Source organism: Otolemur garnettii, unplaced genomic scaffold (genome assembly GCF_000181295.1).
Source record: "Otolemur garnettii isolate 467f Iridium unplaced genomic scaffold, OtoGar3 scaffold00211, whole genome shotgun sequence".
Classification (NCBI taxonomy): Eukaryota; Metazoa; Chordata; class Mammalia; order Primates; family Galagidae; genus Otolemur; species Otolemur garnettii.
The window spans coordinates 474497-487758 of record NW_003852606.1 but is presented as its reverse complement, the minus strand read 5'-3'; the positions used below and the strand labels follow the sequence as shown (position 1 = coordinate 487758).

The following is a 13262-nucleotide window of genomic DNA, read 5'->3' as shown; positions in this document are numbered from 1 at the left end:
AAAAAAAAAAAAAAAAAAGAGACAGGGTGTCACACTGTCACCCAGGCTAGGGTGCAGTGGTATGTTCACAGCTCACTTCAGCCTTGAACTCCTAGGCTCAAGCAATCCTCCCACCTTAACTTCTTGAGTAGCTGGGACTACAGGTGTGTACCACACTCAGCTAATTTTTTTTTAGAAATGGGGTCTCACTATGTTGCTCAGGCTAATCTGAAATTCCTGCCCTCAGGCAATCCCACATCAGCCTCCCCAAGTGTTAGGATTACAGGCATGAGCCACTGTGCCCAGCTTGTCTTTACTCTTTCTTGACCTTTTGACCTTTCTTCTCAGACTCCAGATGCATGTAGCTTTGACAATTTGAGGCTCTTTTGTGGGTTATTGAAGCTTTGCTAGCATTTTTACAATCTTTTATTTTTCTTTGCTCTGTTTGGATAATTAATTTGTATTGACCTGTTTTCAAGTTTACTGATTCCTCTCATGTATCCAATCTGCTCTTAATTTCATCCAGCCACTTTTTTATTTTAGCTACCGTATTTCTTAGTTCTGGCATCCTTCTGAGTTCCATTTTACAGTTGCACGTCCCTCCTTGAAATAACCCTGTCTCTTCACCCATTATATCCATCTTGTTCTGAAATGTACTTACCATAGTTACAAGTCCTTGTGTGATAATTCTGATATGTAGGTTATCTGTGGGTCTGTTTTTTTTGTTTTGTTTTGTTTTTTGAGACACAGTCTCAAGCTGTTGCCCTGGGTAGAGTGCCATGGCAACATTATGGCTCACAGCAACCTCCAACTCTTGGGCTCAAGAAATCCTCTTGCCTCAGTTCTTTTTGTTTGTTTGTTTGTTTTTGTATTTTTAGTAGAGATGGGGTCTCACTCTGGCTCAGGCTGGTCTCGGCCCCGTGAGTTCAAGCAATCCACCCTCCTCGGCCTCCCAGAATGCTAGGATTATAGGCATGAGCCACCACACCTGGCCCTGTGGTCTGTTTTTAATGGACTGATTTTTTCCTCTTCACTATGAGTCCTATTCTCTCTTTTTCTTCTTCTTTTTTTTCTGAGGCAGAGCCCCACTCTGTCACCCTGGGTAGAATGCTGTGACAGCAATCTCAAACTCTTGGGCTGAAGAGTTCCTCTTGCCTCAGCCTCCCTATTAACTGTAAGTACAGGCACCTGCCACAATGCTGAGCTAAATTTTTTTCTATTTTTCTTTTTTTTTTTTTAGTAGAGGTGGGGGTCTCACTCTTCCTCAGGATGGTCTCAAACTCCTGAGCTCAAGTGATCCTCCTGCCTGTGCCTCCCAGAGTGCTGGGATTACAGGTGTGAGCCACCATGTCCAGCCCCTGTTCTTTTTTTCCTTTTTTCTTTGTCTCACTTTGTTACCTTTGGTAGAGTGCTGTGGCGTCACAGCTCACAGCAACCTCCACCTCCTCCTCCATTCTCTTTCCTCAGCCTCCGGAGTAGCTAGGACTACAGGCTCCTGCTACAACACCCGTCTATTTTTTGTTGCGGTTTGGCTGGGGCTGGGTTTGAATCCACCATCCTCAGTATATGGGGCTGGCACCCATTCTTTTTTTCTTTGTATATCTTTTATGTTTAATTGTTTGCCAATTACTGTGTCTTTATAAAAAAAAAAAACAGTAAAAGTTGAAGTCTATTTAAAAATATATATACATATTTTTTTTCTACCACTATCCCAAAAGAAAGAAACACACTTTCCTCTATTGGGTATTTAAAGTGAGAAACTGAGGCCTGGCGTAGTGACTCATGCCAGTAATCCCAGCACTCTGGGAGGCGTAGGCAGGTGGATTGCTTGAACTCAGGAGTTCAAGACCAGCCTGAGCAAGAGTGAGACCCCCATCACAAAAAATAGAAAGATTTGCCAAGTATTATGGTGGGCACCTGTAGTCCTGGCTACTTGGGAGGCTGAGGCAAGAGAATTGCTCAAGCCTAAGAGTTTGAGGTTGCTATGAGCTATGACGCCACCACACTCTACCCAGGGGGACTCTGTCTCAAATAATAATAATAATAATAAAAAGTGAGAAACTGATCAGTTTGATTCATTCAAGAGCTGAGAGGGGTTAGGATGTGTTTGCAACTTTAACCCCTCTACTTCCCTCTTGTGTCTCTGCCTTTGTCTGTTTCTTTGTGTCTTTGTCTCTGTCTCTCTCTGTCCCTGGCTGCTCCCTCTTCCCCATCCCCTTTGTACACTCCCTTCAGCTAATCTCTTTCCCCCCACCCATCTCCTTCAACCTGGAAGCTTCTGGCAGAGGAGAAGGCAGCTGTCCTGCGGGCAGTGGAGGAGCGTGAGCGGGTCGAGGCAGAGGGCCGAGAGCGCGAGGCCCGGGCCCTGTCACTGACACGGGCACTGGAGGAGGAGCAGGAGGCCCGGGAAGAGCTGGAGCGGCAGAACCGGGCCCTTCGGGCGGAGCTGGAGGCCCTGCTGAGCAACAAGGACGACGTGGGCAAGAGTGTGAGCACGGCCCCCACTCCCTGAGACATTTGATGACGAGGGACATGTACACAGAGCTTTATTTCTACATGCAGAACATGAGGAGCAAAAGCACCAGCCATCAAAGTAGCATGTTTATGCATAAACTAAACGAGAGGAGAACCGTTCACCAAACATGTGTTCACACACACACTTCAAGGAGGGTCTTGTACCAAATGCGTTTGTTCACACACAGTTCATGTTCATGTACAGAGAATGAGAGTAGGCTTTTCTGTCATGCTTACATGTTCACACGTAACATGAGCGCTGCTCACAAGCACCCATGCTCATGTTCACGGACATGGAATGTGAGGAGAATCTTCCATTAAACACACATTCAAGAGTATACATGGGGCATGAGAAAACTGCTCACCATGCGTGTATAAATACTTTGGAAGAATTTACCATAACACACAGTCTGGGCTTGGTGCCTGTAGCTCAGTGGCTAGGGCGCCAGCCACATGCACCGGAGCTGGTGGGTTCGAATCCAGCCCAGGCCTGCCAAACAACGACAACTACAACCAAAAAATAGCCGGGCGTTGTGGCAGACACCTGTAGTCCCAGCTAAGTGAGTGGCTGAGGCAAGATAATCACTTAAACCCAAGAGTTTGAGGTTGCTGTGAGCTGTGATGCCACAGCACTCTACCCAGGGTGACAGCATGAGACTGTCTCAAAAAAAAAAAGACACTCTGAAAATCAATCTCCAGATGCAATTACATGCACGTACGTGTGAGTGCACACACCACACACACACAGACACAGAAAGACACAGATACAGACACACATACCCCCAGGAAGACTCCACACCAGACCTCTATTTCCTCCAACTCATCCACCCCTCCAGAGCCTCCAGGGATTGGTGGGTGCTGCAAACCTATTCCCAGCCCTGTTCACCCAGCCAGTGTCCCAGCCTTCTTCGAGATCAAGCTGGCCCCTCACTCTCCAGTCCATCCTTCCTTTATTCATCCACTAAGTATATTTATGGAGCACCAGCCAATCAGGCCCAGGCATGCAGGCCATTCTTACTAATGATGGGAGGCAATGGCAGAATCTGTTGAGTCCCTGGGTAAACTCCTAAATAAGGACATACTTATTTCCTTAATCCCCCCAATTTCTCGAGTGATTGGGGCTTTCTCTTCACCACATGCTTTGGCACTGAGGCAAAGCCGCTTTTAACCAGGCCTGGAGAGAACCTCCACCCTGCTGCAGCCCCAGGGGCCATGGAGCTAAAACCCACCTTATACTTGAACCATTAAGGTCTGTCTCTTGGGAAAAGCATCCAAAGGCCTTTTGGGGAAATAAGATGTTGATGGGAGAAAGTTTGATGTCTCCAAGTAAACAAAATAAACTGGTAGGTGTCAAATCAGGGGTGAGAGGAAGTTAGTGGGCCTGTTCCTCACAGCCAATACTGTTGAGTGAAGGTTGCGTGGATAGTGGTGATCCACAGACATAGTCCCTGTTCTGTGGAGCTCACAGTCCAGCGTGGGTAGCAGGCATTACACAAAAATCACGTAAGCAAGCAGTGCCTGTGGCTCAAAGGAGTGAGATGCTGGCCCCATATGCCAGAGGTGGCAGGTTCAAACCCAGCCCCAGCTAAAAAAAGAAAATCACATAAGCTAATGTCAGATGACCACTGTGACCTGGACCAGATGGTTAAGGGGCTCAGTGCCAGGAGCAGGGGCAACAGGAAGGCCCCAGTGGGTCAAGGGAGGCTTCTCTGAACAGGTGGCAGTTAAGTGAGGAGAGGTATAAGGGTGGGGGTGGGGTCTCTGAGGATTCATAACCCCACACCATTTCATAGGATTTAGGGGGTTTTAATATACATCTCTCTGAAAGATCTGGGAACCTCAAGCAGAAAAAAAAGTACTAGTGGACTGATGACACCCTAGGGAGTCAGGCAGAAGCCAACACTGATAGCTCTGGGGCCACGTGCCTTCAATTCACGTTCACACAGAATTCTTGAAGGTGAAGCCCTAGTAAGTGAGCTCACAATCCAAAATTACAAAACACTTGAGGAAATAATCCGCCATAATTGAGAGTCAGCTGACCTACCACACACTTGAATGGGACTCTCAAAAGCCTTAGGTAATGTAATTATGATACATAGGTTATTCATAGAATATATTTTAGGATGATTTTGAATGAGACACGTAGAAAACAGGTGCTCAGTAAATGTTGAATGAATGAATGAACTAGGAGGGGCACATCAACTTGCTGCCTCCTGTCCTCCATCAAAGCCCCCCACCCCAGTCAACTTCAGATCCTCTCCTCCCCTCCCTCAGTGGCCTGGGTGTCCAGTGCTCACTCTCTCTCCCCACCAGGTGCATGAACTGGAACGAGCCCGCCGGGTGGCAGAACAGGCAGCCAATGACCTGCGAACGCAGGTGACCGAACTGGAAGATGAGCTCACGGCAGCTGAGGATGCCAAGCTGCGTTTGGAGGTGACCGTGCAGGCTCTCAAGACACAGCATGAGCGTGACCTGCAGGGCCGTGATGAGGCTGGTGAAGAGAGACGGAGACAGCTGGCCAAGCAGGTATGGCCAGATGGGGGGTGCAGGGCACAGGTCCTGCTGGGCTGTGTGATGGAGCATGTGGGCCACAAGAGGATCAGCAAGTGGTCTTGTCCCCCACCTGTTACTAAGTGTTTCTACCAAAGTCCTTCCTCCTTACCAGCTCTCCTCCTCCCACAAAACCATCTTCCTACTCCACAATTCATGAACCTACACATGTATCCTGTTGCCTACTGAAAACCCAGTCACATGTCCTCTATCAACCAGGCCCTTCATCCCCCCATCTACCACCCCCCTCTGTTCTACCACCTGACTACCCATGTTCACTCTCCACCAGTCAACACTTAGATCCAACCAGCCCTGCACCCAGCTATTCCTCCATCCTCCAAAAACCCCCTTCCAACCAGTCCCCTCTCCCCAGCTCTACCACTCCCCTATGTACCCATCCCCAGTCCTCCAAACCCCAGCCTTCTCATGCACGTATCCTCTTGCCTATTCTATTTCTTTCACCCTGTCTGCCCAGTTCACCCACTACTCACTCAGTGGAGGAATTTCCTACATCTGCCCTGTCCTGGGGGGTGAGTGCTGAGCATAGCAGGATGGAGCAACTTTGGGTATCAGAAAGACCCCACTGGGGCTGCATGTGCAACAGGCTCAGGGTGGGGGGCTTTGGAAATTGGGAAGGCAGCTAGGAGAGACAAGTGACCAAAGGCCACAGATGTGTGAGTGTTTTCTTTGTCTCTACTGGCCCCTTTGACCCAACTATGGATGAGTATCTAAGTCTCAGCCTTGGGGGTACTGGTGAGCCACGGGAAGGCTATGAGAAGGGGCAGCTCTAGGTGTGCAAAGACACTTATGGAACCATTTGGGAATGGGCCTCAGGGGAAAGATGGGAGGCTGGGAAGGAGGCTTGGGCAAAAAGGGAGACGAGGCCTGGGCTGGAGCAGTGGGGACAGAGAGGCAAGGACCAGGTAGGGGGCAGGAAGAGCAAAGCTTGCAGCCTGGGCAGAGGCTGCAGGGTAGACATCTGTGTCACTAGCATGTAGAGGGAGCCTGGGTGCTAATCCCTGACCTGGCCCTCCCCACAGCTGAGGGATGCCGAGCTAGAGAGGGATGAGGAGCGGAAGCAGCGGGCTCTGGCTGTGGCCGCACGCAAAAAGCTGGAGGCAGAGCTGGAGGAACTGAAGGCCCAGATGGCAGCTGCCGGGCAGGGCAAGGAGGAGGCAGTGAAGCAGCTTCGCAAGATGCAGGTAAGGGTGGGTGTGAGCTGGCAGGTTTGGGGCGGGAGGCCCCAGGTGTCTTCCAACCCCGGTCATCACTCCAAAATCTGAGACTGGCTTGGACCCCCACCTCTTGACCCACGAGCAGCATCCAAATTAGTCAGCACCTTTATAAACACACCCATGACCCAAATGCTCACTCAGTTCTTCTATACCTTTTTATTTTCTTTATTTAAAATGCTGATTTTTTTAAGTCCAGTGTCTTCATTTTTATTACGTTTTTGAAATGGAAATACCTTATGGTTTTTGTCTGATTATGAAAGTCATACCTACTTATTATTTTAAATAAATAAAAAATATAGAACAGCTCTGTCTAATACAGCAGGCACCAGCCTCACATGGCTATCAGACATCTGAAATGTGGTGGGTTTGGATAGTACATACTGGATTTTGAAGATAATTTAAAAATAAAAGATATAGGCTGGGCACAGTGGCTCATGCCTATAATCCTAGCACTCTGGGAGGCCAAGGCAGGTACATTGCTTGAGCTCAGAAATTCGAGCCCAGCCTGAGCAAGAGCAGACCCCATCTTTAAAATTAGCCAGGACTTGTGGTGGGTGCCTCTAGCCCCAGCTACCTGGGAAGCTAAGGCAAGAGAGTCACTTGAGCCCAAGAGTTTGAGGTTTCTATGAGCTGTAACTCTATGGCACTCTACCAAAGGCAATAAAGTGAGACTATATCTCAAAAAAATAATTAAGTATGTAAGTAAATATAAAAGATAAAATGTCACATTAATGATTTTTATATTAATTATAAATGAAATTATAACATTTGGATATATTAGGCTAAAGAAAACAGTGTTCGAGTTAACGTCACCTCTTTCTTTCTTTCTTTCTTTTTTTTTTTTTGAGACAGAGTCTCACTATGTTGGTAGAGTGCTGTGGCGTCATAGCTCACAACCTCAAACTCTTGGGCTCAAGCAATTCTCTTGCCTCAGCTTCCCAAGTAGTCATCTGTTTCTTATTACTTTCTTAATAAGTGGCTAATAGAAAATTTAAAACCACACATATGCCTTGCATTATATTTCTATTGAATAGCGCTGGTACAGGAAGATCCTGCTCCTAAAGTAAAAACTGCCAATCATGTCATCTCTGAGGGAAAAAAACCCTTCACTTAAAAGCTTCATCAGGGCCCCTTGAGGTGTCTGCTGCCTGTAACCCTAGCAGTCTGGGAGGCTGAGACAAGGGGATTGTTTGAACTGAGGAGTTCTGAGACTAGCCTGAGCAAGAGCAAAACCCCATCTCTCTCAGAAATAGAGAAATTAGTTGGGCACTGTGGCTGGCACCTATAGTTCCAGCTACTTGGAAGGCTGAGGCAGGAAGATCGCTTGAGCCCAGGAGTTTGAGGTTGTTGTGAGCTCAGCTGAGGCCACACAGTACTCTACCCAGGGCAACAGAGTGAGACTCTGTCAAAAAAAAAAAGAAGGAAAAAGAGAGAGAGAAAAGAAGGAAGGGAGGGAGGGAGGAAGGAAGGAAAGGAGGAAGGAAGGAAGGAAGGAAAGAAGGAAAGAAGGAAGGGCTGGTAAGTGGAAGACCAGGTCTACAGGGTTCTGAGAATGCCATGCTTGTTTGGGGAGCCCGCAAGTCCCTGCTGATCTGGTGAAAGGCGTGACCAGGCTGAGCCCATTCACATACCTGCTCCATTCTACCCAGGCCCAGATGAAAGAGCTGTGGCGGGAGGTAGAGGAGTCACGAAGCTCCCGGGAAGAGATCTTTACCCAGAACCGGGAGAATGAGAAACGCCTCAAGGGGCTGGAAGAAGAGGTGTTGCGGCTACAGGAGGTGAAGCCAAAATGCTGGGGTGTGAGAGGCTGGGGAGGTGGGCTGGGCTAACTGAGTGTCCTCTAAGGTTAGCCTTCATGGCGGGGAATTTTGTCCTGGGAATACTAGAGCAGGGGAGGGGTAGGGTTAGCTGTGACAATGAGTCTGGAAAAGGGGGACCAACCGCAAGCTGGGGCCCAAAAATGCAAAGGCAGAGGCAAGAGGGAGGAGGCTATGGGTGATATGAGGCAAAAGGAGGGAGGAGAGCACAGGGAGGGTCTGGCTGGTGACTGGGGGACGTGGAGGAGGACCTTGAGCTTAGTAGGTGGTGAAAAGGGTGAGGGGTCTGGGGTTGGGCAGCTAGAGGGGGACACAGGTCAGGCGCTGAGGAAATGATTTAGGACACATCTATAGATTGGAGCTCATTCCAAGATCACCCAGGGACAGTGTGTTCATGAGGTGCTGACCGTCCCCTTCTCTGTCATTGCAGGAGCTGGCTGCGTCAGACCGTGCCCGGCGGCAGGCTCAGCAGGATCGGGATGAGATGGCAGACGAGGTGGCCAATGGTAACCTTAGCAAGTAAGTGGCCTTTGGTGATGTGGGTCGAAGCACCCTCCTCAGGCCTCCTCCTCCTCTCACCTCTACCCCTTCCTATTCTCCCTAGGGCAGCCATTCTGGAGGAGAAGCGTCAGCTGGAGGGGCGCCTTGGGCAGTTGGAAGAAGAGCTGGAGGAAGAGCAGAGCAATGCAGAGCTGCTCAATGACCGCTACCGCAAGCTGCTCCTGCAGGTGAGCATGGCTTGGCCGCTCCAGCCAGCCCAGGTCAAACTGCTGAAGTTCTTCAACAAATAAATCGTAGGCCTGGCACAGTGGCTCACCCCATAATCCTAGTACTCTTGGAGGCCAAGGCGGGTGGATTGCTTCAGCTCACGAGTTCGAGACCAGCCTGAGCAAAAAGCAAGACCCCATTTCTACTAAAAATAGAAAAACTGAGGCAAGAGGATCATTTGAGCCCAAGAGTTGGAGGTTGCTGTGAGCTATGATGTCATGGCACTCTACCAAGGCAACAGCTTGAGACTCTATCTAAAAAAAAAAAAAAAAAGAATCACTTAAACCCAAGAGTTTGAGGTTGCTGTGAGCTGTGACACCACAGCGCACTACTGAGAGTGACACAAGGTCAAAACCCAGGGCTGGCAGTGCTGTTGGGTGATAAGTCAATGACTAAAAATGCAAGCTAGTATTTGTTGAGTATTTAGTAGTATCAGGCTCCATGCTATGCACGTAACAGTCATAAGCTCACTTAATTCTGGAAGGTGCTTGGATTTTCCCATCATTTTCCCTCTGAGACTGTACCATGACATCCTTCCTTCACTACCTGCTAAAGGTGGAATCACTGACCACAGAGTTGTCTGCTGAGCGCAGTTTCTCAGCTAAAGCAGAAAGTGGGCGGCAGCAGCTGGAACGGCAGGTCCAGGAGCTACGGGGACGCCTGGGTGAGGAGGATGCAGGGGCCCGGGCCCGCCAGAAGATGATCATTGCTGCCCTTGAGTCTAAGTTGGCCCAGGCGGAGGAGCAGCTGGAGCAAGAGAGCAGGTAGGTGGAAGTAGAGGCCATGGGTGAAAGGAGTCCCCCACATTCTGGTCCATGGGTGGAAAGAGAGCTGTGTTATAAGCACACAGCTTAGAAACACCCAAAAGTTATCATAATATTAACGATTCTGATTCCTTATATTACTTAGTATGCTTTGGGCTATAAATAACTGCAGACCTACAAGGAGTATAAGTTACATAATAATGTAGCAGTTAGCTATAGCTGTGTAACAAACCATCCTAAAACTTAGTAGCTTAAAACAACAGCCATTTAGTATTGCTCATGAGTCTTTGGCTACTAGTGCATTCTGCTGATCTGGGCTTGGAGCTGAGAACAGATGGGCTTCATTTATGCATCTTTGCTTATCTCTTCTCCAGGTGACCTTTCATCCTCCAGTAGGCTAGCACAGGACTGTTCATAAGGCACAGTCAAGGTTCCAAGAGCAAGGGAAGGTACTAAAGACTTCTTGAGGCTCAGCACCCGTAGCATAGTGGTTATAGCGCTGGCCACATACAATGAGGCTGGCAGGTTCGAACCCAGCCCAGGCCTGCTAAAAAACAATGATGACTGCAACAACCACAAAAAATAGCCAGGTGTTGTAGTGGGTGCCTGTAGTCCCAGCTACTTGGGAGGCTGAGGCAAGAGAATCACTAGAGCCCAAGAGTTGGAGGTTGCTGTGAGCTTGATACCATGGCACTCTACCAGGGTAACATCATGAGACTCTGTCTCAGAAAAAATAAAATAAAAACATCTTGAGGTCTACATTTGGAGCTGGAACTTTGTAACTTCTGTTGCATCCTGTTAATCAAAGCAAGTCATATACATAGCTCAAGTTTAAGGGACTGGAGAAATGGATATCACTGCTTTATGGAAGCAGCCACAAAGTGTGTAGCTACAGAAAGAAATGTGAATTGAGACAGTTTTTTCGATGAATCTATCACAAATAATAATGTCTTTTTCTCACATAAGAATTCTGGAGCCAGGCAACCAAAAGATGACAGGGCTCTAGGTCAGCTCCTGTGTGGTTCTCTTGGTCTTTCCCTCATGGTTACAAAATGTCTGCACTTGCACCAAGCACCACACACATACACATCTGTGTTCAGAGCAAAGAAGTAGCAATAGTATGACACTGAAAGAGTTGCCATCTCCATTTGCTGGAACAACTAGAAACACTCGCATAACATTGCCAGTTGAGAGCCACTATGCTAATTAAACTAATGGAATATTTATTGCTAAGCCTAATACATGTGGCTTTTCTAATATAACAGATTTTCTTGTTGTTCAATACTATTCCGCAACAATAATTACAACAATACTAATATTTCTCTCCCGTATTGAGGTCTTACTATGTATCAGATGCTGGACTACCTGTGTTTACCTGTGTAATAATCCTTGTAAGAGAAGGAACATTGCTATTGCTATTTTGTATATAAGAAAACTGAGGCTCAGTGCCTGTGGCTCAAGTGGCTAACGTGCCAGCCACATACACCTGAGCTGGCGGGTTTGAATCCAGCCTGGGCCTGCCAAACACCAATGATGGCTGCAACCAAAAAATAGTCAGGCGTTGTGGCGGGCACCTATGGTCCCAACTACTTGAGGGGCTGAGGCAGGAGAATCGCTTGAGCCCAGGAGTTGGAGGTTGCTGTGAGCTGTCATGCCACGGCACTCTACCCAGGGGGACAGCTTGAGGCTCTGTCTCAAAAAAAAAAAAAAAAAAGAGAAAACTGAGGCAGAAATGGGCTATAAATCTAGGGTAGCTGACTCACAATTCAGTATTTCTACCGTCATCCAATTAGAGAGAGTGTTGTTATATACCAAACATGTATCAGGCTCCCTTTTGCATTTGTTCATTCATTTAATAAACATGTGTTAAGAGTATACTGTTTACTCTCCCATGCTCTGGGCACTGGACAAATGATGAAGAATGAGACATTTTTAGTCCTTGCCCCCATGCATGGCATGGTCTGGTGAGTTTCCCCATCTGAGCTAGACTTGGGAGTTACTTTCGTCACTGAGTCTCCACCCATCCCTCCTTTCAGACCCAGGTCTGTCCCTTCACTACACAAGGAGAAAGACTCGTGAGCTGTATGTGAGTGAACTGGGGCGTGGGGGAACATAGATGAAGGAGAAGCTGGATTAGTTTGAGATGGGGTGATTTGGGGAGGGTTTCTAAAGGAGTAAGCACTTGAAAAGGGCCTGACAAAAATGAGATTTCCAGGGCACGGAATCCCAAGCCTCAGGGGAGAGTTTGGGAGGCATCAAGGAATTTGGAAGAACGTGGTTGGTTCTGGGATTCTGAGACCCAGGATCAGGGAGGCAAGAAAGGTAGACAAGGCTTGGACCACACAGCCTTAAATGCTGGGCTGAAGAACTCTGCCCTGGGGGCAAGGGAGCTATGAGAGGGCTGTGAGCTTGGTATAGAAAGACCCTTCTGGGGCCAAGTTGAGAATATACTAGAAGAGAGAGACAAGAAAGCTGAGAAGTCTGGAAGGAGTCAAGAATGAGGGTCCCAGCGAGAAAGATGAGCTAAGGCTGGGACTTGAGGATGGGCAGGAGGGGATAGGGAAGAGAAATCAGGGGGCAGAAGGGATGGCGCTAAGAACAGATGGGCAATGGGAGGTGAAGGGGTAATAAGGTAGTGTTTGTGGTTAAGGCCTGGTGACTGGGGGAATATTGGGCATTTGTGGGGAAGGTGCTGACTTCATTGTGAAACATGGTGAAGGTGAGAGACCTTGGGCAGACAGAAGGAAACAACCCTGGGGCTTACAGGAGAAAAGGTTCTCAGTTTGAATGGGCCCTAGGACTCATAGGAAATGTGGTCTCAGGCCTTCCAGAAGCTAATGGATACTCAGGTCTGAGTTACTCCACCCCCTGCTCCATTATACAGATTAGGAAACAGGTTCAGAGGAGGTAAGTCACCTTGGGAGCAAGAATGGCCAGATGGCCCATTTCTAAAGGAGTCTCTCTCTCACCTGTATGCCTTTCCACTGCTTGGTGCCTTCTCACTTCCCTCCAGCCCTGTGTCTACCTCTCAGCACATCTGAAGCTGCCTTCCCCAGCTGTGGCTAGCAAGTACCACCCACTGTTAGGGGGCCCATCACATGAACTTCACCCTGGGTGTGATGGTCCAAACAGAAGAGGGCAGGTATAGAGGGAAAAAGAATTTTCCCTCCCCCTCTGAAGGTTTGAGTCTGCTGAAATAAACTGACAAGAAATAGATTTATAAAAGGCATCCAGATTTATTTATGTGTGTAAACACAGGTCCTTATAAAATATGAAGCTCAAAGAAAGGCCACATGGTTGATGCTTAAATGCCCCCTTCATAGGGGACAGAGAAATGGAGAATGTAGGCAATTGTGAGGAACAGTAACAAATTTCAGGGGAAATGAATAGGCCCAAAGAGCAGACAGTAGTTTGTAAATGATTCTTTTTAGAAACTGAATGGGACCAAATGCTGTATTTTGCCATGTATAGTGCATGCCCATGTATAATGCATGCTCACATTTTTAGCCCAAACTTTCAGGAAAATGTCCCTTGAGAAAATGGCTGGCTCTGAGCTGGAAGAGACACATCTGGGGAGGGCTAAAGCTCCCCAGGTAAATGTGCAGATCACATTGCTCTCCTGTAGCTGCCCACTC

At 48.0% G+C, this 13262-nt stretch overlaps 1 protein-coding gene across 3 annotated transcripts in view; it reads left to right on the top strand.

Moving 5' to 3' along the window:
* Positions 1-13262, top strand: part of MYH14 (myosin heavy chain 14) — an 86921-nt gene that overhangs the window by 68860 nt on the left and 4799 nt on the right. For all 3 annotated transcript variants that reach the window (XM_012812557.2, XM_012812558.2, XM_023507863.1), the window contains exons 33-39: positions 2255-2467; positions 4807-5019; positions 6084-6245; positions 7928-8056; positions 8526-8614; positions 8700-8823; positions 9419-9627. In XM_012812557.2, coding sequence (XP_012668011.1) covers positions 2255-2467; positions 4807-5019; positions 6084-6245; positions 7928-8056; positions 8526-8614; positions 8700-8823; positions 9419-9627 — 1139 coding nt within the window. The remainder of the gene's footprint in view (positions 1-2254; positions 2468-4806; positions 5020-6083; positions 6246-7927; positions 8057-8525; positions 8615-8699; positions 8824-9418; positions 9628-13262) is intronic.